Source organism: Sorex araneus, chromosome 2 (assembly GCF_027595985.1).
Source record: "Sorex araneus isolate mSorAra2 chromosome 2, mSorAra2.pri, whole genome shotgun sequence".
NCBI lineage: Eukaryota > Metazoa > Chordata > Mammalia > Eulipotyphla > Soricidae > Sorex > Sorex araneus.
The window spans coordinates 48969590-48997540 of record NC_073303.1 but is presented as its reverse complement, the minus strand read 5'-3'; the positions used below and the strand labels follow the sequence as shown (position 1 = coordinate 48997540).

The following is a 27951-nucleotide window of genomic DNA, read 5'->3' as shown; positions in this document are numbered from 1 at the left end:
AGTGAAATCTATCAGTAAGAAGAAAACAACCCCTATTCTAACAGCTGAGACCACTCAGATGCAAGCAGCTGCTGTGAGGAGCCACCCAGTACTGGGTCACTTGGGGAGTGTGACACGGAGGCCCTTGGGAGGAGGCTCCGGAAGGAGGCTGGGCAGGAGCAGAAGCTGAGCTGGGAGCACATCCCCTAACAGGGCCAGCCGGAAGTTTCCAGCAGGAAAACAGGCACCAAGCCAAGAGAAGGAGATCATTGACTTACTGAGAAATACAAATTCTAATGTATTTACCCCCTTTCCCCTGTGTCTGTCAGACCCATGAGGAACCAAGTTCATGCCCTTTTGTTCTTGGTGGCTTTTTTTTTTTTTTGGCCTTTTGGGTCACACCCAGCAATGCATAGGGATTACTCCGGGCTCTGCATTCAGGAATTACTCCTGGCAGTGCTTGTGGGACCATATAGGATGCTGGGAATCGAACCCGGGCCAGCCGCATGCAAGGCAAACGCCCTACCCGCTGTGTATCACACCAGCCCCACCTCTTGTTCTTGAGTGTCTTCCAAACACCCGACAGTTCCTGGCTGACACTTGGGAGCTGAGCAAATGTGTAGCTCAGCTCCTGTGCCCTTCTAAGCCCTGTTGGTCAGCCCAGTCTCACTAAATGAAATTCACTAATTCACTATATGAATTCACTAAATGAAATCGCTCTTTGAACCATGGCACCCAGGCTGGTCCCAGTGGGGATGTTCCGTGGCAGTATGAAACAGCTGCTGAGACCCAGCCTCACCAGTCCTTTCCCCTTTCCAAGTTTTGGGTTTCGCACCTGGATGAAGGGAGAATTCCACAAACCTGACAAAGCTGTTGAGATTCAAGAGAAAATGAGAAAAAATAATAGATTGGTGTGGGGGACCTTTAAGGAAATTATACTTCTTTATTAACGAAAGGATTTCTCTCTGGGAGGTTACTCGTGGGAGTTTATTAAGGAAAATGGAATTCCTTTTATGAGTGACATAATGGCTGATTTTTTTTTTTTTGTACTGGGGTAAGGGGAGGTGGGGGGTTTCATTACACAAAGGGCTCCTCGGGGGGGGGGGGTGTCTGGGGATGCTCCTGGCAGTGCTTGGACGCCCTCAGTGCATAGGACTGGGGCTGACCACCCTGGGCCAGTCCAGCCCCGCCCAGCTTCACTGGCTGTCCTGCTGTGTGGCCTCTGCGACATGCAGCTTCTCGACTGTTCCTTAACTAACCACCCAGAGTCCTTCTGGGTTTGCTCTTATTTTGCTCTTTTGTTTTCATCACCACCCCAGCTGTGCTGAGGGCTGAGGGACAATGGCAAGCCTGGGGTCACTCCCGGAGTCTCACACTTGCAAGGCACATGTTCTCCCCTGGTCCTTGGCTCTCTGAGGAAGCAAGAGCTGCTGAAGGGGGGACCTGCAGGGCCAGACTCCCGCGGCATGGGCGTACAGCTCCACACAAGTGGTTTTCTGGGCGGAGGTAGAAGGAGAGAGGACCTACCTGTGTGCTTCAGATACGTGAGAGAGAGAGAGAGAGAGAGAGAGAGAGAGTGTGTGTGTGTGTGTGTGTGTGTGTGTGTGTGTGTGTGTGTGTGTGTGTGTGTGTGTGTGATGCATGCAGTTATGGGAGTGAGCACACATACATGCAGACACATGACCCTGAAGAACATCTTCCAGACTTTCAGCCTTGGTCATGGTGACTCTGGAGGACTCTGATCCCTTCAGTTACTCAGGAGCCAAGTCTTCAGGGGCAGGTGGGCACTTCCCCCCACACCTCTGACAAAGATGCGGTCGGTTGCCTGAGTCGAGACGACAGAGACAGGATTGCTGTCCTGGAACTCTGGGGGCTGAGGAGCAGGCCCCAGCCTGTTCTGAGCCTCAGTCTTCTTTGCCATTTGGGTGTTGAGGTTTCCAGCTCTCAGAGACTCAGAACTCCAGATTTCTGCCTTTCCAGCTCATGGAAACTATTATCCCCGCTTTTCCTGACAGGGGAAGCTAAGACCTCTGGCTCTCTCTGACAACTGCCAAAGCGGTTGTTTTCTTAAATGGAAAGTCGGTTTCCTTCTCATATTGCTCAACATAGCAGAAGATTCTGGAGAACAGAGGAGCCCTCTGTTCCCTCCTGGCACTCTGACGTCATTTGCCTGTGGTGGGTGCCCACACTAGCTGCCTCTCCGACCACACCATGTTTTATTGCATGGATTGAAAAAACACACCTCGGTGTAGCAGGCCGCTGAGGAAGCAGTCTGACTGAGGAAGCCCGTCCCAAAGCAGGCGGGAGCACAGTCTCAGCCTGCAGCCCTGAGAATGAAGTCCCCTCCTCCTGGTCCTGCCAATAGAAATGGAGTGCTCATGAGACATGTGAAGAGCTGGTTCTGAACTTGCATTTGAAAGCAGTGTAAGAGGAAGGGTTACGACTTTTGTCTGTGTTTAACCACTCAGAAAGATTGGTGGCAGCTTTGTGAGCTGCAGGCCTTGCATACAGTCCCCCAGCCACTGTAGGGAGTGATCCCTGAGCAATGCCAGGCGTGGCCAAAAATAACAATGGCAATTAAAATTCAAAAAGAAAAGCTGTAGTATGCACCAGAAGGAGGGTGGGCACTCGGCTTCGTTCTTTGAATCAGCTGCGAGTTCACTGGGCACAAAACTGGGGGGGCCAGGAGTTACCTGCGGGTAGGAGCACAGGGGCTTGATCCCTGGCACTCATGGCCCCCCAGACACCTCTGATGGGCCCCCTTTAAAAAAAAACCTGCCATGTTGTTTTACTGCCACTAAGGCCGGCACCTACCAGACGCTGGTGGAGAAGCCGCGGGAGAGAAGAGGGGGGCAGATGTGACCCCTCGAGTGGCGAGAAACTGAGCATCCCTGTCTCACAGCGCAGCAGTCCCGTGTGTTGGGCAGGTGGTGCGGCAGGCACGGTGTGTGCTTAGCCCAAGCCCACCGGAGAGATCCACGAGAACAGGGCCAGAAGGAAGCCCTGAGCACCACAGGGTGTGGCCCCCAAAAGTTAAACTCAAATAAAAATCCAACATATCCACCTGGAGTGCATAGAAGAGGCATACAGGAGAGGCAGATAGCACGGTGGGTCGTCTTTTTGATACTTCCAAGGGTCAGAGGACTAGACTTACAGATTGAAAAGTCAGTTAGCCTCTAGGAGACAGCAGAGAATTCTACTTGGCATTTTCCTTTTTAAGAGAAAAATTATTCTGTCAAACCTCCTATTGCATTTCCGAGCAATTAGTCTTCAAAGATCTACTGTGTGGTAAACTCTGGACTGCCAAACTTTGTCACCAAAACAGGCAACACTGCCCATGAGTTTATGGGCTCAAACATATGTCATGTTTAGTCTTGCCTGCTTTAATGCTCTGTTGCCTGGTCATGTAAGTTTCCACTGTGAGGCACACGTGGAGAAAACTGGGCCCCTCAAAAGGTGGACTGGGTCTGTTCTCAGAAGAACTGAGGTCATGGCTGTTAATATTTTATTTCCTGTGTCAGCATGTTTGCAGAAGCTGTCGTTAGTAGTTTAATGCACTGATCAGTTTTTCTGCATGCGAGGCTTTTTTTCCTCACACATGGCATCAGCCTAAATGTGAGTTTTCGGAACCTTCAAACAAAGAAACAAAAGAATTGAAAGAGTAAGAAAGAGAAAAAAGAAGAGGAGGTTGAAAATAATTAGATAAAGGCCAGGCATGGAGCTCAGAAGTGAAGCATCTGTGTTACGTGCGTGAGGCCTTAGGATTAAGGCACCTCAAAATAACAATCAAATAATGTAAGCTGTTGAACTTATGCAATTGTAAAAAAGATGTCACTGTCTGTATTTAGAAACTGTCAAATATTTCTTTTTAGAAAACAGTGGCATGTTTATTAGCATGAAGCACTCGTCAGTTTTCTCCCCCATGAAACGGGACCAGGACTGACGTGGCTGGCTCCTCAGGCAGCTCTGAGCACGCAGGGCAGAGGCAGGTCCACCTGCCTGGGACCCCCGTCCCCACTGCTGTGGCCGTGGCCCCTGCCAGCTGCAGGGACGGCCACTGCGCTGTGCCCGAGGGCTAGTCCAGCCTTAGAAGGTGCCTGCAGGCGGGGCCTGGGCTTCCCTGCCTCTGGCCCTGTTTTCCCGGGTGTCAAATACTCCTCTGGACTAGAGCCCCGATGCTCCCGGCCTGCCGCCCGCCTCGGAGGGCAGGGGCTTCGGGCACACAGAGCCTCCTGTGCCCTGTCCGTAGTGCTCCTTGCGCGCCTCCCCCCCTGCACACTGCCTGTGCCCCATCAGAAGGGGACCCTCCTGCCAGCTGGCTCCAGACAGCGGGCGGCCTGCGCTCGGGCAGACCCCAGCAGGCTGGCAGCCTCACGGGGACTCCAGCTTGGTTCTGGTGACGTCGCAACCTCGTCCTCTGAGTCAGGGGTGCTTTGTGGTCTGTGCATTAGATCCACCCAGGACTTGGGGGTTATTGACATTCTGGATTTCCTGTTAATGTGAAGAGCTTCTAAGGTTGTAAACTGAGTAGTGGAAGGACAGAAGGACACTGGCATGGGCGTTGACCTTAGAAAGGCGGCCCAGGACTTGCCGTCGGTGCATTGTGTGGTGTGGAGAAACCACCATTCTACTTCTCTGCTGCCGGAGAAGTTTTCTTAGCTCAGCTCCCAACATTTCTGCAAGGAAGGTCTTGGTGTGCGGGCGGGAGTTGTGTGGGGTAGTTAGTCCTTAGGGGGACCCAAACAAAACTGCTCGTTTGTGAGGTTGCAGTGGTCACTTTATGGAATCTTTTTGAATATTGTTCAACCTACAGGTGAAAAGATAAGAGAGAATCAGGCTCCTGTGCTGATTTGCCTAGTAAGCGTGCTGGGTTTGCTTCCAGTCTTACGCTAGGAGCTGCTCTATTCTGCCAACAGATACTGCAGACGCAGTATAGTCGCCGCTATTGTCATGACTGCTACTTGAGATCATTTTGGAAATAGTTGCTAGGGCTAAAGGGACCCTAAACTCGCCCCTGGGAGCCCCCCTGCCTGGACCTCGGCCCAGGTCCTTCCCAGAACTAATGATTTACTGGCTCTGCTCACCTTCGTTCTGTCTTGTTTCACAGAGAGCTGGAAAAGACAGTGTCACTGCTGAAGCTTTTGTTTCAGAACGTCATGGCGATTAAAATTTATAAAAGAAAAATGTCGTCATGAGCTAGTCGAGGGGTACGGGTGGCTGCAGAGGGGCCGAGCTGGGTCTGCGACCGCTTCACCCTGCTCCCCGGAGCCGCCACTGGCTCCATGTCACAGCCAGATGATGTCATTTCAGTCATCATGTAATTTTCCAGCTGGCCAGGATGGAAAAGGGGTTATTATTATGCCACGTGTTCCACCGTGTCTGAAAGAAAATGAGGCAGACGCGGTTATATGACAGTATCGGTTCTGTTTTTACAGGTGTGGCTGAAGAGTACAAGTCCCCTTTCACTTGAAATAGAAATGTGACTATGGAAAAAGCAAATTAAACAAAAATGTTCTCAAGAGATTAAAAAATTACATATATACATATAAGTGTGTATACACACACACACATACATGTATGTGATTAGTCTTAGAAACTAGCCTTGGGGACATTCAACTAGCAGGACCGGGGGCAGCTTCTCCAGATTCTGGTCTCGTTTCTGTCCCTGCTGGATGGTGGGGCTGGACGGTGGGGCTGGACAGTGGGGCTCTGGCATAGACTTAGCCGTGAGTTGCCCTGGGGAAACAGAGACCTCCTCGTTGACTTCTATCGCACATTTGTTTTTAACTCTTAAGCAAGTGTGATCCACGCAGAAAATGACATGTCTTCAGTGTTTGTCTTGTTGAAGATGCACAAATGGAATCCACTGCTTTCGTGAGCACTCCTGATCCCAAAGCAGGAGGTGGGCTGGGGTGGGAGCCCGGTAGGCCGAGGTGCGTGCAAGTGATGCCTGGCTCGCAGAGGGGAGAAAATGCTCACACCATGGGGTGGACCCACAACTAAACAAGCGAAGCCGAAATGTCGCATTGTCCTGAGGAACCCTGTCCCAGTCAGGTCCCACCCAACGTCCTCAGAAGCCATGTCCTAACTTCTCTGAAGAACAGAGATTGTGCCCGGGAGGTGTGGGTCAGACTTCTCTCCTGCAGTGCTGTAGAGTGATATGTCCAGTCGCCGCAGCCGTCACAGAGAGCTGTCACAGACTCAGCTGGTAGGTGGGAACGTCGAAAGCCAAACCCAAGACCCTGTCCCCAAGGGCTTCCAGTCCCCGGACTGTGGCATGAGACGAGTGCGGAGGCCCTCACCCACCCGTGCTGGTCTCAGGCGCACCTTGCTCGGGGTCACCACCACGCTTGACCCTGTGTGCAGCGCCAGGAGAGGCACCCCGAGCTCTCCACGCCTCCCCCAGCCAAACACAGGGTTCATAATAGACAGGACTTTCTTTCGCTTTGATAAGTTTTTGTTTGGTCTCTGCAGGCTCAGAACAACATGAAGGTTCCAGTGCCGGCGTCAGGCTGGTGGGGAGTGGGGAGTGTGTCCTGCAAGTGTCCCGCTCCCGCCCTCTCAGGCCGCACGTCCAAAAGCCTTTAGCTCTGCGTGTGCAAATTTCGAGATAGAGATAAGGACCTGGACTGTTCTGGTCTGTCCCTGCACCGGAAAGCAGGGCCCTGCTGTGAGGAGCCATGCGGGAGCCGGGCGTAGTGGGTGGACCCCACGTGGGGAGCCCTTCCTCCTGCCCGCCCAGCGCACCCCAGGTCCTCCAGCGGCAGTGGCTACCTCTGAAGTCGCGTTTCCCGGTGAGGGGTGAGGGGTCACTGCCTCAGGACCCTTTCCTTCCCGCGCGGCTTCCCTCTTTGCTGCTCCCTGGAGCCACAGCATCCACGCGTGAGTCTGTGGTGGCGAGTGCGAGGGCGGGAGTGGCACCACGGAAGACATAGGAGGAGGCTGGAACCCAGAGCCTGAGCCTCGCGAGCAGCAGCTACGGTGGAAACTGCCCTCCCCAGGGGACGCCGGACGCGGCTGCAGAGCCGAGCACTCCGAGTGCCCACATGGGCACTGGCGGCCTTTCCTGACTCACCCCCTGGGCTCCGGACGGTCCCAGGTGCCTGTGAGGGCCCACCCGCCCCGGGAGGAAGGTGGCCTGCAGTGTAGTCTGGGAGGGGGACCCCGCAATTCTCCTCCAGGGTTGTTCCCTGGCGCACATCCAGGGGAGTCAAGGGGGCCATTTCGGGGAAATGGGACTTAGTTCTAGACACCCAGCAAAATGCATGTCTTCCATTTGGAGAGGAGAAATGCAGGGCTCATAAACTTGAGAGGAAAAGGTCAGCCAGGGATATGGCTCCATGGTGGATGTGTGCGGCCCTGGGGTCAGTTCTTGGCAGGCAGGAAGGCGGAGGGGGAGGGGGAAGCTAAGCTAGGAAAGTTTGGAGAATGACAGCTTTTATTTGTGCATTTTTTAAAAAATTTATGAGATATACTGCCTTTTTGTAACTGTTATTTGTGGGTTGAGGGATGGGTTTGGGCCACTCTGGTGATGCTCAGAAGCTACTCCAGGCTGAGTGCTCAGGGAAGTTTGCGGTCTCAGGGATCACAACCCAGTGTCCCAGAGCTAAGCATGCACTCTTGCTCTCTGTTATCTCCTTGCCCCAGGAGTGGGAAGTGCTTGTGGGGGGCGTAGTGGCCCTTTGTTTCCATAAGCCTGCCACAGTCAGAGAGGGAGCATGCTGTGGTACTTAAGCCTTGGTTCTTCATGAGCCTCCAGCAGCCAGATGATTCCTTATCCCTAGTGTCATACGTGATGTGGATGGAGTCTTTGAAGAAATACAGAGATGTTTACTTTGGAAGCACCACTAGGAAGGTCTCTGACCCGGCATCAGAAACTCTAGTGAGCTAACCATTCTAAAGGAGGTGATGTGGGTTCCAACCATTCTAAAGGAGGTGATGTGGGTTCCAACCATTCTAAAGGAGGTGATGTGGGTTCCAACCATTCTAAAGGAGGTGATGTGGGTTCCAACCATTCTAAAGGAGGAGGTAGAGGTTCCAACCAGTCCAAAAGAGGCAATACAGGTTCTAACCATTCTAAAGGAGGTGATGTGGGTTCTAACCATCCTAAAAGAGGAGATAGGGGTTCTAACCATTCTAAAGGAGGTGATATGTACTCTAATAATTTTTAAAGGGAAGGGATATGAATTATAATCATTTTGAAGGATTATATATATAGTCTAATAATTTTTAAAAGGAGGATATGGGCAAAGATGCCACCAGACTCTGCAAGGCTGAGTCTCATCTCCAGGGCACCCAGGTGGTGTGCTCACCCACCCAAACAGAGCCTCAGCAGCCAAACACTTCCATAATTTAATCGCCACCACTCTCATGACTCCACAGGCTCAGGATGGGCCTCATCAAGGAATAAATCTGTTGAAAAACTCATGTATGTTGGTTTTGTGACTGAAATCCCCAGGCTCTCATGGAGTCAGGGATGAGCCACATCTGCCCATCTCCCTGTTCTTCCCGGTACCTGGCAGTCATGCCCATGAACTGCCTCTGGCACCATAAAAGCTCATTAACAGGCCATGACCCAGAGACTCATAAATAAATCTCGAAAGAGATCAACAAGCTGCAGAGATGCCTCCAGTCCCCAAAGTCAACATCCAGTTAAAAATTTAACTCTAACTGTATCCCCCACTCAAAATTTTAGAATTCCTGGAGCGGCATCTCATACTCTGCACCACTGATAACCAGGTGTAGCACACCACATTGGATGGGATGTAAAGTAGAAGGCAACCAGTCTCAATTAAGAAAATATTAGCACACGGGACTCAACCTGTAACAACGTGTTAGAACTCACCCTGGCTAATGGCTCCAGGGTGAGTTCTTCCAAGGAAATGCTTTTTGATCATTTTTAGTGAATTATTCATAACAAGCACAATATGAAATGAATTATTTAGGACCTGCTGTTGGGATAAGCTTGGGTGGTAGTTGGGAAAGTTGGAAATAATGGTGGTGGGAAGGTGTAATGGTGGTTGGATTGGTGTTGGAATTTTAAATGTAACAAATCGTCGTGAACAACTTTATAAAACTAAAAATATGGGATAATATGTATTTAAGCATAAATGCTTTGATACATAGATAAAACCAAGTATGTATAAAAATAAGTAAAAGGAGGATATGTATTTTAATCATTTTTAAGAGGAGGTGATGTGTATTCTAACCATATTAAGGGAGATGATCATTTTAAAGGAAGTAGTATGAGTCCTTTTCCTAATCATTTTTTTTTTCTTTTTGGGTCACACCTGGCAATGCACAGGGATCACTCCTGGCTCTGCACTCAGGAATCACTCCTGGAGGTGCTCAGGGGACCATATGGGATGCTGGGATTTGAACCCGGGTCGGCCGCGTGCAAGGCAAACGCCCTACCCGCTGTGCTATCGCTCCAGCCCCTCCTAATCATTTTTAAAAGGAGGTGATATATGTATCCGAACCATTTTAAAGGAGGTGATACGAATTCCAGTCATTGTAAAAGGAGGTGATATGTATTTTAATCGTTTTTCAAAGGAGGTTATATGTATTGTGAAAGATCCTGTGAAGTCCAGGAGAACAGCCAGCAAATTCATTATGAAGTTTTCTTCTATTTACACTTCAAACAAGCATACCAGTTGTTTGCATAGCTAATAGGCTTTAACTTTATAATGTAGGCCATTGGTGACTAGCAGTAACTAAACTGTTTAGATTTTGAAAATGCAATAAACCTAATAGTTCTATCCTTAGTAATATGGAATTTGTAGTGAATGAGCCTGAAGTTTGTATTTCTTTCCACTCCCGGAAGCTAGATCTTGATAAAGTATTTAATAGCTATAAACAAGGTTCTTCTTCTTTTATAAAGCTGAAAAAGATGTTACGTCCAAGTACCAAACATTCTCTAAAAAAACAAAAGTGGGGTCTTTTCCAGAGACTTGAATAGAAGAGAGGTTTTTGTAATCCTGCAATTCCCACTTTAGGCCTTTGGCACTGGATTTTGTTTTTAAGCTAATACCCTGGAGCTGCTACCAGGTAGGTCAGTGACTCTCAGAGTCTGCACTGGAGCTGCTTTGGCAGAGAACTGCGTAAAAACAGTCTCAGGCCCTGCACGGCCACGTAACCAAACTCCTTGGCAGTCTAGGACCCAGGCATCTGTTTTCACAAGCCCATCAAGTAGGGTTTTCATGTTTAGCTAATTTGCATGAGACGTAGACTAAATAGATTATTTATTGTTTACCTGAATTTAGATTTAAGCAGTATGTAGAGTATTTATCTAGCAGCTCTACCTCTCTGTGATTCTGATATGTACTGCTATTGATCCAATAAATGCATATATGGCTTCGGCTGTGTTTGAACCAGCTTTGATACCCATGGGATATTGGACAAGTTACCTAACTTTTTTATAAAGTGGTTTTTTTTTTATGTAAACTGTTTTTCCTGTCTATGTAAAATTAGAGTGATCCAATTTGATAGGTTGTTTTGGGGGTTGAGGAATACTATTACCATCAATTTATATGGCATAATATTTTATTATTATTAAGACTTCCAAATCATACTAAATGTGAACTTTCTATATTTGGATAATGAGGAAACCTGTAAAGTCTCTCTCAAGGAGATCTGAGTTCAAGTTGAGTAAGTTAGGAACATAAAGTTCTTATGAACTGTGTGTGGGAGCGGTGAGCACTGAGAGTTCATGGTTAACATGATTTAACTTTTCTCAAAATTAATAGTTCAGCAATTTTCTTCTACTTTCTATTCCTAGATTTAACTTGAGTTTGATAAAAGCTAACTTTGAGACCCTACTCTCCAACTCAGAAGCTTGAGTCCTTGAAAGCAGGTGCGGCCTGGGCGATGACGCAGAGAACCCATACTCTCACTGCCTGCACCCACTGCAGGCCTCCTCCTTCAGTCCACGTTACCTCGTGCCTACGTTGGTTACGCAAATCAGACTAGCCCGTCTGCTTCCGTTGCGACCTTCAGAGCCCAGCACAGCTGTTAAACTTACTTCTGACTGTGTCTTGGAATAGGTCGTGGATGTTTTTTTCTCCTTTATGGAAGCAACTAATGACCTTCCCATCAGTTGGATTTCTAAGTAGTCTGGGAAATCCAGTTTCTTTCTCTAGACATTGAACACAAGAAGATTGATCTATGGATTCGAGGAGTGCTCACACTTTATTTCAGAGGAAGGCCATCACCACCCCTTCTACTGAGGGTGTCCCAGTATGTTCCTTCATGAAGCAGTTTCCAGAGTTTCACATGGCCACAAATGGCAGGCTTGTCTACACAGTGAAATCAGCAGAGTGAGCTAATAAGGTTCTCAGTTGTACCATGCTATTGCTGTTCTGGGAAGCAAAATGCATTATTTTATTAAATAAAGATTTACCCTGTATCACAGTGGAGGCTAATTTCATTAGCTCTTATTTTATGAGAACAAACATCATCACTCTGGTTTGGGAGGATGGAAGTTCTATGGGGGTGGGGGAAGACAATCACATCTTATCATCTCCTTGCTCCAGTGAGAGCTGCCAACATGTTTTAATAGTAATTACTTACCAGAAAGCACACACTTTCAGTTCATAGTTAATGTAAATATTTTTTAAAAGGCATATTCAGTCACAGTAAATACTATTTCTACAGTTTGAGTGTGTCCCTCTCGTGTCTAAAATACCAGTGTTCAGTAACTTTGGAAAATTTCTTTTGGGCTGGAAAGACAGAAATTTCTTTTGCTTGCTCTCATACTTCTGACCCCAGTTCAATCCCTGGCATATGTGGTCTCCTGAGCACTTCCAGGAGTGATCTCTGATTACAGAGCCAGGAATAAGCCCTGAGTGTCAGCAGGTATAGCCACAGTACCCCCTACCCCAACCCCCTGCCAAGAAAACCCTTCATTTTTTGTTCTCATCTGAGTACCCATATTCCTTATTTGAACCTGTGCCTTGAGATTCGGAGGGAATGGAACCCAAATCCAGTTAGAAATTTTACTTAACATTTCTGACTCTGATGCTTTTGTTCAAAAGTCCTGACACATCTATGTAGTTTTATTTAGCTTCTTAGATGAGCATAATGGTTAGATACCAAGTCTTACCACCTACCTAAGGCGGAGGACTGAGGTAGGTCCACCAATTCCCAGTAACTGAGCCTTTAGCATTACGGTTGAGGTATGGACAAATCTCTCCACAGCACAAATGTGAAGGTTCACCTAAGCTTCCTGACACAGCTGAGATCTGATTTCTCTTGCAGCCTCTGTGCTCTGTTTTTGACTGTGCTGTGATTTCTCCTGATAGCAGTGGCCATGAGAGCTTGCACAAATTATTGTGTCTCCAGCGTCATGCCTTTCACCCTTCTTCACCTCTCTAAGAGTTTACCCCTCCCTCCAGACACTCATCAGAACACGGGCCTGATCTCTTGTGGTACCTCCGAGTACAAGGAAAACAGATGCGTCTTCTCCAGAGATAACTGCTTTGACCCAAAAAGTATAAGCTTGTAACTCCTGCCCTCAGACTGGGTTGTTTGCTTTGACAGATGCTTCATGAAAAGTTGTTGTTCCCCTCCCCCCATCTGCCACCCCTCCCCCATTGCCTCCTACTCTGTATCTTTTTCCTTCTGGTGTGATTACTTCCCTAATTTTGTTATCTGTTTCCTTCTTCATCTCATCTACTTCCCATCTTGTTATCTACTTCCTTTTCTCTGCTTTCTTCATTTTTTTTTTTTTTTGTGATACTGGGGATCAGACGAAGTGTACTGCATGCAGGATGTTCACTCCTTCACCGAGCCCACCTCTTTCTCTGCTTCCTTCATTTCATATTTCCCGTGCCCTGCTTCCTTCAGTTGCTACCTACTTCCTGCACATTTCTCTGAGATTTTCTCATCTGCTTCCCTTATCTCCTTATCCATATCATCTTTTTCCTCTGCTTCCCTCACCCCCTTATGTGCTTCCCTCATTCCCCTAGGAACTCGGATTGCAGTGAATCTGACTTCCTTTGGGCTCTCGTGCATAGTCAGTAGGGTCAGCGTGCTGACCTTCCCTCTAGCGTGTCTTCAGCATCACGGCTCTTTGTTTTACAGCTCCTGCAGTGACCTGTGTCTAAGACAGCCCCCCACCCCAGCAGGACCAATCCCTCAGTGTGTTACTGGACTGGTTACTCCTCGTGTAAGTGAGGCCTGTGGAACTGACCATCAGAGAGTACCTATGCCACACTTCCCCCTCTTCTGTCTACTTCACATCCCTAACTACTTCCCTCACCCCACTACCCACTTTCCTTATCTTCTGTCTACTTCTTTCATTATCTTCTTGCCCCATTTCCTTATCCTCTTTGTTCTTTTACACCTTGAGTTTATGTCCTGCTTTAAATAATTTCTTCTTAAAAATACTATTAGAGGATTTTTTTTTAAGGTAGTGAAACCTCCTTCTTTTTCTTAGGGGCCTCCCAAACAGGGCTCAGGCGACCTGAGGGCCATTCCTGGCAGACTTGCCAACCTAGTTCCGTGCTAGAACAAGGAAGTAGCTCTGCTCAGGCCCTGCAGTGCCCAGAGGCCTCTGGGTTCCTGAGTCCATGTGGTACAAGAGATGAAACTAGTCCCTCATGTGCTAAGGGTGACTTCCCCTCGCCATCCCGTCCTGAAACCTGCGCTGTCTCCCTGGTCCCCAGTGAAACTGCTCTGTATGACAGATACAACATAATACATGCACATAGACGTGACCTCTGCACACTTGTCCAGACCCAGAGAATGACCACCCTAGGAACAAGCCTGAATGTGACCTCTGAACTGTGGGGGTAACAGTCTATCAGAGTAGCTCACCAACACGTGGACCTCTCTGCTGGGACACACTGACGAGTGCTTGGGGCTGGCGTCTGCGGCTCAGTTATCTCTGTACTGTCTGTTCAATTTTGTTGTGAACCTAAAACTGTTCTAAAACTAGTAGTGGAGGGAGTTAGACTTTATGGAGAATACACGGGAGACAGATGCCAGGAGATGGATGGTCCTCTGGGAGGGGCTGTGCGTCCTCTTGCAGTGCCCACCCAGGGTCCCTTGCCAAGGGCCGGGTTTGGAGTGACTCGTTGTTAGGTTTAGCTCCTTAGGCTCTCTGGGGACAGCAGCAGTGGGTCCCTCTGCTCTGCCTGTTCCATCTTTCCCTGCTCTCCTCAGCGGCAGAGGACGGAGCACCTCTCGTCCAGGACCGCTACCTCCGCCGAGCGCTGGCGGAGTTCTGGATGTGCGGGTGGCCTTACGTGGTGGTTTCCTTGGGTGGTCCAAAGATACTTCCTGGGGAAGCAATGTCACTGTCCCGCTCTGCCTGAATGGCACCCTGCGGGTGGGCCCAGAGTCATAGATCCAGACCCACTGTCCCTGGATAGAGAGAGTAAGGAAGACTCGAGTCGGCTTGTGGGAGTCAGTACCTGGCCCTGGGCATGCGCTCAGCCAAGAGGAAGGTTCCTTTTCAGTACAAGTGTCTGGAACATGGCAGGGACTTTGCTCAGACCCTCTGCTGTAGTCAGCGGCAACCTCAGATGGAGTTCGTGCAGGTAAATGGGGTAGATGTTTCACGCCTACTTGCTGCTGCGATTGGGTCTTATAGGGGCCACACTCCAGTGGCAGTACGAGGCAGAGCAGGCCACAGCCAGATGCTCCGTTGGTGTGCAGTCCTGGGAGGTGGAGGGGGCTTGCAGGGCCGGAGACCGTGCTTGGTGCCTCACCTACCCCAGGCTGTGCTGTGCCACACGAGCTGTCTCTGGGCCCTGCCAACCAGAATATTTAAAAGAAAACTTAGACTAACTTTCTCTCAAGCCTAGGTTCTCACATGGATCAGATATTGTGTTTTCATCAAATTTTTAGAGCCAGTTTCTTCCTCAGTCTACTGAGAGTCTCATATGCCCAAAAGAACATTCCCTTCCCTCCTAAAGCTTAGTTTTATTTATTTATTTTTTTCTTTTTGGGTCACACCCAGCGATGCTCAGGGGTCACTCCTGGCTCTGTACTCAGGAATCACTCCTGGCCATGTTCGGGGGACCATATGGGATGCTGGGAATTGAACCCGGGTCAGCCGGGTGCAAGGCAAACGCCCTACCCGCTGTGCTATCACTCCAGCCCCAAGCTTAGTTTTAAAATCACAGTATGACTGCCCTCTGTCCTTGCTTTACAAAATTGAGATTATCGAGTAGTTTTGCAGGGTATGGGATGAAAAGTGACCTAAAAAGTAGCATTTAACACTGGTGCAGGCAGTGGCATTTGGCGGTTGTCATGTGCAGTGACACCAGCATTGTAAAAGTTAACTATGCTTGTTTTATGATGTTACCTAAACTATGGTAAAATTAATGTTGGGGGCTGGAGCAATAGTATAGGAGTGAGGGCACTTGCCTTGCACACGGGTGACCTGGGTTCAATCCCTGGCACTTCTTTTGGTCCCCTGAGTTCTGCCAAGAGTGATCCCTGAGAGCAGAGCCCAGGGTAAGCCTTGAGCATTGCCAGGTATGGCTCCGAATTACAAACTAACAAAAGACGTAAAAATAAATGGAATGGATTTTTGTAATTGCACTATGGCTAAAATAAAGGCAGACTCAATAACCAATGGAATATAATTGAGAGCCCAGTAGTAAACTGTCAGGCAGCTAATATTAGAGCAAGGAACTCCTCTCGGTAATGGGTGATAGAAAGCAAGACACCATACAAAATGGGAGAAATTTTTCTAGACCAAACATTTAATAAGGGGCTCATATTCAGAATATAAAGAACTCAACCACTGGAAAAAACAAACACTCCCATCAAAACACAGGGAGAGAGCCGAACAAACACTTCCTAAAAGAAGACAAAAACGAGTAGTAGGCACGTGGAGAAGTATCCCCTCGCCAGTGTTTGTCAGGGAAACACAAGCAGAGTGGCTGTGAGATACCACCCCCACCAGCGAGAGTGACTGACATCAGGAAGAAACCACGGGTGTCGGCGGAGACGTGTTGACAAAGGGGCTCTCAGCTGCTCCTGGCGGCACTGTCTGATCAAGACAGCCTCTGGGGGAAGAGTGCAGACTTCTCGGAACAGACAGCAAGAGCTTTCACAGGTGCCGTGATGAGGCACTTCGTCCGAATCAGGTACTTTAACCAACTAAGCGACAGGGCCCTCTGCATCTACCCCAAGAGGACAAAAACACTCAAAAATATGTCTACACTTGTGTTCATTGCAGCATTATTCCCAGTAGTCAGTATCTGGAAATAACCCAGATGCCCAACAAAATAAGAAGTGCATAAAGAAGTTGTGGCATGTGTGTTGGAGCACTGCTCTGCCACCAGGGAGAAGGAACCTTTGTGGCTTGTTACAACTCGGATGGAACAGGGGGTTGAGGAAGCGAGTGGGAAGGAGGGAGAATGCTGGACGATCTGCCTGCGTGTGCATAGAAACAGGGTGAGAAGCCGATAGGGCCCGTGGGACAAGTCCTGGGACGCTGCTGACAACCTAGTGGCCTGTGGAGGTGCCTGCGGAGGGGCCTGGCCAGCGGTCGAGGGACGGTGTGCGGTGACACGTATGCCTAAGGATGTTCATGTGTGCACTGGTGAAAATCATGGTACCTTGAGAAAAAAGAAAAGAAAGAATTAGGTTGCATGGAAGAGTGTTGACTTTTGGACTTCTCCAGCATCCTTTTCAGTTGTTTGCATTACATTAGCACATAATTAGTTCCACAAGCAAAAGTTGCTTCCTGTGATTCTGAGACCCTGGGAGCCCTCAGCTGGACTTCCAAGGGCCAGGAGCCGAGTCTGCTCACCCTTCCTTTCCTTCCGCTCTGGAGTGGAACGCTGGGTGCTACATTCTGTTGAGGTAAAGAATTCTGTGAAGAACCGTGAACCCGAAGAGTGCAAGCTTGATAAATAATGTCGCTTCCTGGACACACTTCCCGGGAGCTGGATGAAAGGCGACTGTGCTGCCCCTGCGGAGAACTGGGGCCTGCTCCTTAATGAGGGAGGTGGTCTGTGGCTTTCTTGTCTCTACCAAGAGGAATTTCCTGCCCTCCTGGGCCCACCCACAAGGCCGCTGGGACAGCAGCATGGGCTGGGGCCGTGCGTGCCATGTGCCTCCCTGGGTGGCAGGATGGGTCTCGGAGGCCAAGTCTCCCCGGACAAAGCAGAAATAAAGCACACACCCGCCTCTGCTCGGAGCTGATGGAATCCGCCCTTCGCATTCCAAACTGAATTCCCCCCGAGACTAAGGAAGGCGCTCCTTCCTCCCTCCGGGAAACGTTCTAGATGAGCAGACGCAGCCTGGGTGGGGAGGTCAGTGTGGGGAATGGGCCAGCAGGGATCGTGTCCGTCCTGAGCAGTGGGGCAGCCCCGAGCAGGAGCAGCGGCCTCGTGGCTGCAGCCCTGCCGGGTCTCTGGCACACAGGGTCCTGCCGTCACTCACCATGGACCTCTGCTCTCCCCCGCCCCGCCCCCCCCTCGGCCATTTACGGTGGAGAGAGAACATGGAGGACGTGTGCCTTTTGAAAATATCACTTCTCCAGCTATAGCTTTATTAGGGAAAAGAATCAACTGGAATTTACAAAAAGAAGCAGCTCTTTCAGAATGCCGATGTCCTTGGAGTGGTTTTCTTCCACCCACGGTAACGATGATGAATCGACACTCTGGCATCTGTGAAAGCAGTCGACAGAGGTCCTTTCAGGGGAGAAAAAGAAAACTAAACCCTGTTTTCGAATGGGTCTTGTCAGCAGAGAGACTGATGAACTGTTGGCTGACTGGGACCGTGAACAGGACTGAGAATACCGAGTGTGTGCAGAACCAAGGAAACGGACTCGGGGCTCAAGGAGTAGCAGAAAATCCTAAATACTCATGTATGTGTAGGTAGTGAGCCCGAAAGTAGACCGTGTTGGAGCTCTTAGGATTCCTCCTTGAGTTTGGAATTGTTAAGCTTCTGCTTCCCTTATTGTTGAAGAGCAGTTTAAACCCCTGCTTCTGGTGGGCCACGGAGATAGGTCCTGCACATACCTCACTTGCATGAGGCCCTTATTTCTGGTCCCTGGAGCTGTGCCCCCAAGTCCCACTTGCCATTCTGCTATTTCGAGGGATGAGGAGAAAGTTCTTGAGAGAAAATTGTTTGGGCCTTTCATGACGTTTTAATTTTTTTTTTTTTTTAAGAAAGAAGCCATTTCCTTCATAGGGAAATGGGGCCCCAAAGGGACCCTGTGTAAAATTCAACTTTAGGGGCCAAACTGGACAACAGGAGAGTTTGAAGTCTGGTTCTCAATTGGAAAACTGCTTTTCAGGAAGATGGCCAAACTAGCTATGTCCAGGGAAATGCTTTTCCTTCCCGGGCAGAGAGATGTCCATGGCACTTACATTTCTATAATTTCTCCCCAGCTGCCAAGTGGGACTTTCTGTGAGTTTTCAGCAATGCCAGGTTCTGTCCTGAGCCCAGCCAAACACTGGCAAGGCCAGGATGGTGGTCTCCAGAGTACTCACAGTTGAGGAAGGCTGGGGGTGGCCAGCAAGGGTCGTGTGTGTGAGAATGGTGACAAAAAGATTGGGGGCAGGGGTTGGAGTCAGGTGGGGGTGAAGGGGCAGACGGCTGCGGGAACAGTGCGGAGTCACAGATGCTACAGCACTTGCCTCGAGTGTGGCTGGCAGGGTTCTGCTCTGGGCACCCCCACACAAGGCCCCGGCCCGCCAGGAGCTGTCAGGGCAGGGAACAGCCAGTGGGGCCTAAAACCGAATCAAACAAAGACAACTAAAGGGCCAGGAAGCCAAAGCCACCAACACTCTGCTTCTGTCGCACCTTTCGGGCCCGGCTCAGCTTCCATGCGGGCCCTGGCAGAGCCCGGGGCAGTTCTCAGCTGTCGGCTCCGACTGCCCACACCCCCACACCCCGCTCTCTGCTGCCCTTGAGTCCTTCAGAGGCCTGGAGCGGCCTTGGTTGGTGTCAGCGGGAGGTGAAGGCTGCCCCAGCTGTCTGGAATGTTCCTGACTCCTGGAGCCTGGGTCCCCGAGGCCTGGGCACGGGCTTCATGGGAGGGGTCAGGCTTCATGGGAGGGCTCCCAGGAAGGCGCCTCTGTCCCTCGCCCTCCTCCCCGCCGATCCTCCCCTGCCTTCCTTCTCTTCTTTCCTCCTTTCCCTGCCCTTCTCTCTCTCCTGCCCACTTCCTTCCGCCCCTGCTCTGCCCCCTCCGTGCTCTGAGCCCCGGGTGCCTCTGCTGCCCCCTGCAGGCGGGCGGTGCTGCTGTCCCGGGCTTCTAGGCGCCTTGCAGGCTCTGTCGGCCTGTGCCCTCCTGCCTGTCATCGTTGCACAGGAAGCTCTCTCTCCGGCACATGCCTCTCCCTCGTTTCTGCTAGCTCTGAGCTGCAGCAGGAGGTCGTGCAGGGGGCGGCTGGGTGGGGTTTTCTCCCCTGGTGGCCGTGGGCGTGGAGGACAAATCCACAAGCGTCCTGGCTTGCACAGAACCGGCCTGATGACAAACAAGTGGCACTTGAAGAGGGAAACCAAGATGTGTGCTTTCTTAGTTCAGAAGGCTCAGGGCGTTCCTGTTCAGTTGGTGGGACTTTATTCTTAAAGAGCACAGTAGGGAGGCTTGTGGCAGCTGCTGGCCAGGCAGGGTGGGGCCCGGGATGTGTTCTCTGCCTCCCTGCAGCCTTCCGCCCCCCTCGCCTGTGCGTTCTGACCAAGGCGTCGAGGTGGGTATGGAAGGGGAGACTAGATGACCCCACAGCTGGTGCTCGTCTGTGCATTCAGCTCCTCTCACGGCCCCTCCCCGTCGTGTTGCTATGGACACATCGCAGCTGAGGTGACCCCGGGGAAAGTCGGGGCCTTCAGCTCACCCTCCTGCAGCCTTGCCGGCCCTGAGCCAGCCCCCAGCCACCTCCCGTTTCAGTCCCGTCACAACCCGGGAACCCAGGGCCATTCGTAGCGTGGCCGGCCTTCTGCATGCCTCCTCGGTTTGCCTGTGAGTGAGCTGCCTGACTTGGGGCAGAAGGGCTTCTCTGGTCACTCTCGTGAGAGCCTGGGCCCACACCCTCCACCTGTTCTTTCCCGTCCAGACTGCCCGTAAATGCTCCCATGGCCTTGTAATTCTTCTCGGCATAAAGCCTCGGTCCAGGCGTTTAATGAAGGGACAACCGCGCGGCAGGAAAGGCCTGGCCCCTGCCAGCAGGGCAACAGCCGTTGTGTTTGTTCCCAGAAGCCCTGGAGCTGCCATTCGTGTTCATGCCGCAGCACGCACACGCTAATAACAGGCTCACAGGCGCGCGGGCAGGCCCTGACACGACTCCGGTGTTTCTCCCCTTCTCTGCAGCCCACACATCATCTTCCTCTCCCAGAGCACCTTGACTGGAGCCAGCCAGCTCTGCGGGACACGCCTCTGCCATGAAATCGCCCACGCCTGGTTCGGCCTGGCCATCGGGGCCCGAGACTGGACTGAGGAATGGCTGAGCGAGGGGTTCGCCACTCACCTGGAAGACGTGTTCTGGGCCCGAGCGCAGCAGGTGGGTCTCCTTGTGAGCACCTCAGCACTGCCCACAGTCACGTGTTCACCCAGCGGATTGGCGGGAAAGAGGCCGGAGTGCAGTGCCCAGGGCAGGGCTCTTGCCCTGTGGCACAGACCTGAGTGCCCGAGGTACCACACGTGGTTCTCTGAGCCCCACCAGGAGTGACCCCTGAGTGCAGAGCCAGGAGGAAGGCCTGAGCACCACAGGTGTGACCCCAGGGAGAAACACAAGCAATAGGCCACTTGGGGCTAGGCTGGGTGCTGTCCTCAGAAATGCCTGGTACCCCCGAGAACTGCCACGAGCAACCGCCAATATGTGGCTGGGAGTAGCTCCTGACGCCACTGGGAGTGACCCAAACCCAAGAAAGGATTTTAAAACTAGAAATGGGGGCTGGAGAGATAGAACAGCAGGTAAGACACTGGCCTTGCCGACAGCGAACAGGGTTTGTTCCCTACACTTTACACGGTTTCCCGAGCTCCCCGGGAATGCTCCCAGCACAGAGCCGAGAGTCACCCCGGAGGCTCCCGCATGCGACCCAAGCCCGAGAACAGGAAGAACCAATAAAAAGGATGAGACGTGTGGAGAGCCGGAGGAGCCTTTGAGAAGGGCCAAGGGGAGCGTCTCTGGGAAGCCGTCAGGAAGCTCCAGCCTCTTTTCCACTGCTGCTGTGGAGACAGTGTGTGGGTGTGTTTGAACCCTGAGAGAAATTCTGCTCAGCGGCCTCTGTCTGAGCGAGACAGGCAGCGTGTGAGTGACGCTGTCTTCGTCCAGCCCAGCCAGCAGGAGGACGGCATGCCCTGAGTGCTGAAGGAGGCTCTTTGGCGCCTGGGCCCCTGACTTGGCTCAGAGGGATTTTAATCACATTGACTAATTTAAAGATGTTCTGTGAACCAAGTGTAGCTGGAAACCAGGCCTGGTCAGCTCACGATTTACAGCTTCTGCTTGAAAGAGCTGGCCGCCAGATCTAATGAGGAAATGGCAGGCAAATGACTTCCGAGTTCTATTTCCAGTTTCTTGCATTTTATTGCTTTGGCCACTACCATCCTCATTCCTTTCACACTGGATTATTTGACATTTTCTGATGATTTGAAGTTCCCAAGTTGGTGCATACCTGGGAATTAAAAAAAAATTCTATTTATTTATTTATGAACCAGATGGAGGTCATTTTCTCTGGATGCAATTCAGTACTGGTCTGATGGCAGCTTCAAATTCTTGAAGCTGGAGAGATGAAACAATGGGCAAGGCACTTGACTTGTACACAGGTGACTCTGGTTTGATCCCCGGCATCACATAGGGTTCCTGAGTCCCACCAGGAGTGATCTTTGAGTGCAGAGCCAGAAGTCAGCCCTGAGCACAGCTGGGTGTAGCCCCTCCACCTCAGAAACACCTCCTAGTACTTGGCACTAACCTTTTTCCTCCCTCCTTTCCTTCTTGCTCCTCACAACTAGACCCTAAACTCACAGTGGCACTGTGTGTGCCTTGTGGCCCCAGCCCCTTCACGCTTGGCTGTAGGACCAATCTGATAATGTTTGAATCTCTGCCCTGTGTAGGTGGGGAGGTAGAACCCAAGGCAGACTCAGAAGCAGTGACTGAGCAGGGTGGAGTCACAGCCAGCCGTTGACCAGCCTTTTGGGCGAGAGTAGGTCAAGAAACTCCCGGAACCTCAGTTGCCTCATCTGTCAAATAGGTGTCTGGATGCTTCCTTTTGTAGGGGGCGGGGGGAGGGCATATGGAGTAATGTGCAGGTGAGACGAGTGCAGTGGCTGGTATGGGATGCACACCAACACCAGCACAGGTTCTCTTCCTCCTTGTGTTCAGCACCCCTGTGCACAAGTCTGGCCTTTAGCAAGGGCCAAGAAGATTTCGGGAAGTGCCTATCACCCCGCCCGGGAAGCTCCATCGGAGCCCATCAGGCCCAGGGCTGTTCGGGCCCGTGACCATCTCTCCACTCTTTTCCTCCCGCAACGCCTCACTCCCCTTTGCCCTGGACTCCCAGGTGGTCACTCCGAGCTCTCTGCAGGGTGGGTCCTGCCTCTAACTTCTCCACCAGTGCAGGGACAAAACTGGCCTGGCTGCGTGTCACAGCTATGTGCCTCTGTGCTCGGTGTGTAGCAACAACAGAATGAGTGAAACACGGACCCCCTCTGGGAGAGGCCAGGGCCTCCCTGTGCAGGGCAGGAAGTACACCGTGGAAGGACAACGTGATGCTAGGAAACATGCACCGAGCATGGGGGGAGCTCAGGGGTGAATAGGGAGCAGATCTGAGCAGACTTGGAAAACTTTTTTGGAGGAGGCAAGTTCCTGGTGTCGGCCTCAGAGAGAAAGTGAGAGTCGGGATTTCTTTGGTTGGTTGGTTTGATCTGCTCCAGGGCCACGCCCGGCCGTGCTCAGGGATTACTCTGGGCTCTGCACTCAGGGAGCACTTCTGGCGGCGCTGAGGGGACTTCCGGGTACAGGGCTCTGCTACCACTCCAGCCTCTTTCCCTCCTCTCCCTTCCGCCTGGGGAGGGGACAGCCCAGCACCCTGTCACTCAGGGTGCCGGAGCTCTTCATCTTGAGAGCTCTTAGACAGCCCTGTGGCCAAAGGACACAGTCAGGAAACCTTCCCAGAGCGCGTCCTTGTCAGGCCCCTCCCTGGGAGAGGCATGAGTTGCTGGGGGCCTCCTCGGGTGCTGGGGCCGGGCCTGGGGCTCCTGCAGCCGGAGGGAAGAGTCAGGAGTGCACACTTGTCGCTGGCGGAGACAAGGAGGTCACATGGCAGTCCAGACAGCGGCCGCAGGGCAGGGGGGAGTGGGAGCGCGCTGCCAGCGGGGTCGGAACCAGCACCGCGTGCTGACGGCCTTCGCTGAGGGAGGAGGGAGCCGAGTCTGCATGTCTGACTTCTGCCCTGGGGTTTGTCTGAGCTGCCAGGACAAGCTGCTCCCACCAGAAAGACTTAGCGGCAGAGAGTCGGTTTGAGTTTGGAGCTTGGGCTTTTATTTGGCTTTTATTTGATTGGTTGGTTTTGGGTTGTTTTGTTTTGTTTTCGAAGCACACCCTGCCACTGGTGCTCAGGGCTTACTCTTGGCTCAGTGCTCAGGGGCCACGCCTGGCCTGCGTGAAGAGACCTTATGGGATGCCAGGTCCAGCTTGGGTCGGCCATGTGCAAGGCAGGCTCCCTGCCGCTGTCCATTGCTCCAGCCCCAACGGATGTTTGTTTGGTCCTGGAGGCTGAAATTCTAGGAATCCAAGTTTCCCACCTTCCCCGCTCCTCACCCTCCACCATCGGTGTCCTCTGGAGTCAGGTGCCTCTCCCTGCCCCACCTGCTCTGCTGGGCCAGGAGACCAAACGATGCTGCTGACTGGCCCTGTGCGTCACTGCAGCCCGCGGAACATGTGTGTTCAGAGCAGCTTGGACAGAGCACTGGGGCAGGAGCGACCCCTGGGAGGGATCCAGCCAGGCACTCCTGCTGGATGGACAAACAGAACCATCTGAGCTGCAGTAGCTGCTGGAAGCTGCCATCACTGGAGCAAGGGCCTGGGGAAACCCAGAGAGGCCGGACGGACCTCCCCCCGTGAAGGCCGGGCTGGGCTGACGACGGAGTCTGAGTGGCCGTCGAGGGGGCTGGGGCGGGTGGCCCAGGAGGGGCTCTGGCCCTGGCTCTTCCCAGAGTGCTCGGGCTCCCGCTCTGCTGGACCCCGGACACAGCCGGAGCTGCCTCCGCGCAGCGGTGACAGTTTGTGCCGTGTCTCTGTGTCCCTGTGTCCCCGCAGCTGGCCCCCCACGAGGCCCGCGAGCAGCAGGAGCTGAAGGCCTGTCTGCGCTGGCGGCGTCTGCAGGACGAGGTGCGCAATTCCTCCGAGGAGCTGCAGGTGCTCAGGTACAGTGCCCGCCACCCGTCTCTTCCCAAGTTCCTCCGTGCCCACCCTGTTTTCTTCCCATCCCTCATGTTCACCCCATTTCCTTCCTGCCCACTCCATGGCCGCCCCACCTCCTTAACGCCCCCCGTGCTCACCCTGTTTCCTTCTTGCCCCCTCCCCTGTGCTCACCCCTTTCCATTAGCATCCCCGTCTGCCCCCTCCTTCCCTCCTCCTGTGCCCACAGAGGCTGTGTCTGCCTGCCTTGCCCAGCCAGCCGCCTTCCCCGACGTGAATGTGGAGGTCGTGGCCCCTCGGCCTCTGAGTCATCTGCACTGGCTCCTCGGCACCCGGCATGGCCCCTCCAGTGCCGCTCTGCTCGTGGACCGGTCCTCTCACAGGTGGCCAGGGCGTGGCTGTGACAGGCCCCTGCTCTCAGGTCTGGGACACAGCTGGGCACACTCGTGAGAAGGGTGGGGGGGCCCAGTGACTGAGAGACGCCTCCAGAGCTCAGAGGCGGGAGCTGGGCCTGTGGCTGGTGGTTGCTGTGCTGGGAGCCGCCCCAGGGCCCAGCAGGGATGGGTCTGCTCGTGGTGGGCTTTCCTGCACTGGAGGGTTATTGAGAGTTGTGTGAAAGATTTGCGTGCAGAATTCGGAAGATGGAAAGTTAGAGGCTTGCTCCTCCAGCCCTTCTTCTCCTCGAACTCTGACCTCTCTGGCTTTTCTCTCTGCTCGCCTATTTTCACTCCAGAGAAGTTTGTGTCTCTCTCAAATATGTACTCTCCCTCTCTCTCCCCTCACATCTTTCTCAAAAACAAACTAGAGTTAGAGTTTGTTGTAGAGTTTAAGCAAACCTGCAGAGACCTGCTTGCCAACTGGAAATTGAAAGAGGAGGCCTGGGAGCACCCCTCTGACAGAAGACTTCAGAGGGGAGCGTAGATCCCTGTGTTGAGTGTGTGATGCATTTATAACGTTCTCAAAAAATATGTGTGGCCGTGTCTACCTAGTGTTTCGGGGACAGCAGTGAGGGTGATGGCAAGAGAGAGGGCAGAGGCTGTCCTCTGATGGACTATCCCAGGGCGCTGTGGGCATCAGTGCTGAGGAGAGTGAGTCCTCAGGTGGAGTGCTGGGGAGGCAGCTCGCGGCCATGTCCAGTGAGGAGAGGACACTGTGGGTCATTCACCTGAAAGGCATTGGACCTTCACGTGCATAAGTTGCTTGTGAGTGCAGGAAATGAAGCCAGATTGCAGTGGGAGCAGCATGACGAGTAGAGGAAATGGTGACGTCAGCTCAGAGGACAAGGTCACAGATGTTTGCTGGGAGGTGGGTGACAGGAATCGGCTCATGTCGGAACTGTGTATCCATGCTCATCCCATACCCGACAACGCTCAGCTTCTCCATTTTTAAGCCCCCCCTTTTTTAACACCCAATAAAATTTTATTTCGTTATATGCCTATCTCCAAAAGCTTGAAATTAAAAATGTTCATAGTCATTAATTGAACTAAATGACACTTTCTTTTTAGAATATTGTTTTTCATTAAAATAATTTCTAAACCATTCTATATGTTCTATCTTCTGCTTCACACTCAAATATGGGTTTTTAGAAAGGCCACGGGTATTTATCTAGCTCCATGAAGTGGCAAATGGGTGCTTGTTTTGGAAAATCCTCCAGGTATTTATCCAGAAATATATGTTCATGAAATTCTACACCATCGTCATCAAAACTTGCTTCGTCGTAACTGGGAATATCTCCAGTTTCCCCTCTTCTGTCCACCGTATCATCTCTTCAAAGCCATTTCAAAAATGCTATTGGTTTACTGGAACTAACTGCTCAGCAAACCCCGCACTATCACAGTGGAGCTTCTCTGCTTTGGAGCCTCTTCAGTGTCTGCCTTCAGCTCAAATACATTAAGTCTTTTCCCTTTGGACATACTTCTCTTGATGCTTTTTCTCATATCGGTATTCTTCATTCCCAGACCACAGTCAAGTCTTTGTCAGTCTGAATCCGATGCACGGATCTTACACTAACGCTTGCTGTGGTGATTTGAGCAACTCATATTCGACATTGTTACTGACACTGGTATTGCATCTTTTCACTCCTTCCGGTCCTTGACTCCTTCTGGTGCTGTGGGAGTGGCCTGAGCAACTCAGTCTGGGGTGTTTGCTGGGTGGCGGAGAGAGTCTGACGGCTCAGCCCACTCAGGATTCCAGGCCTCAGTGCTCTGCCTTGGGGCGTCTTCTGCAGCTTTCTGAAGTCTGCCAGTTGCACATGGAGAACTTCTAAGAGGTTTTCTGCTTGGTGGCCTTATCATTTACACATTTACTGTGCTTAATTCAATTTTCCTATCCTTAATAATATTTAACAAGTCTTTTTTTCTCTGTTTCCTTTACACCATGTTGGCTCTTTGTCTCATTGGAAATCTGGGATGGAACAGACTACTCATCTTTCTTGCTAGAAATCACACTGGTAGTGTCATTTTTGACACTATATCCATAATATCCAGAGATCCAATATCTCTGGATATTATTTTTTGTTCTGACCATTTAGTACTGGGCAGTGAGTAGTATCATCACCCCGGCTGCTGCCTCATGGGCATAAAGGAAGGCAGGAAAAGGAACAAAAACTTATGATCGCAGAGATCTCAAAAGCATCACGGAGAAACAGATCGAATTTGGAAGACACCTCAAGTACCTTTTTGTGTCCTGCTGATGCCTCAGCTCTGCTGGTTTGCTTTGGTTTGGCACGACAAGCTTCAGTGGTCAGAAAGATCACGCTGTACTTCCCTGGCCATGCAGCACCAGGCCCTGGCCCCTCGGCCCCTACATGGGCAGTACATGCTGCAGCCCCGGGCACACCTGCCTGGCCTGCACTGCCTCACTCTGCAGACCATGATCTTCTGGAGGTGCGGGGTCAGGACTGACCTGTGAGTGTGTCACGGTCAGACCACGCGCAGGGCCAGACCACACACAGGGTCCAACCACACACAGGGTCTGACCACAACAGGGTCCGACCACACACAGGGTCTGACCACAACAGGGTCTGACCACAACAGGGTCTGACCACAACAGGGTCTGACCACACACGGGGTCTGACCACACACGGGGTCTGACCACAACAGGGTCTGACCACAACAGGGTCCGACCACACACAGGGTCTGACCACAACAGGGTCTGACCACAACAGGGTCTGACCACAACAGGGTCCGACCACACACGGGGTCTGACTACAACAGGGTCCGACCATATACGGGGTCTGACCACAACAGGGTCTGACCACAACAGGGTCCGACCATATACAGGGTGTGACCACAACAGGGTCCGACCATATATGGGGTCTGACCACACACAGGGTCTGACCACAACAGGGTCCGACCACAACAGGGTCTGACCACAACAGGGTCTGACCACAGCAGGGTCTGACCACAACAGGGTCCGACCACACACAGGGTCTGACCACAACAGGGTCCGACCATATACGGGGTCTGACCACACACAGGATCTGACCATACACGAGGTCAGACCACACACGGGGTCTGACCACACGCAGTGTCTGACCTCGCACAGGCTACGGTCACACACAGGGTCAGATCTTACCTGGGTCTGACTGCACATGGGGTAGATTATACGCAGGGTCTGACATACACGAGACCACTGTCTTTGT

General features: G+C 51.8%; 1 protein-coding gene across 9 annotated transcripts in view; it reads left to right on the top strand.

Annotated features, from left to right (window-relative positions):
* AOPEP (aminopeptidase O (putative)) overlaps positions 1-27951 on the top strand; it is a 402612-nt gene that overhangs the window by 221357 nt on the left and 153304 nt on the right. For all 9 annotated transcript variants that reach the window (XR_008628432.1, XR_008628433.1, XM_055125012.1 and 6 more), the window contains exons 6-7: positions 20261-20450; positions 24207-24313. Coding sequence is in view for 7 of the 9 variants with exons in the window: in XM_055125012.1 (XP_054980987.1) it covers positions 20261-20450; positions 24207-24313 (297 nt within the window). In the remaining 2 variants the exon portion in view is untranslated. The remainder of the gene's footprint in view (positions 1-20260; positions 20451-24206; positions 24314-27951) is intronic.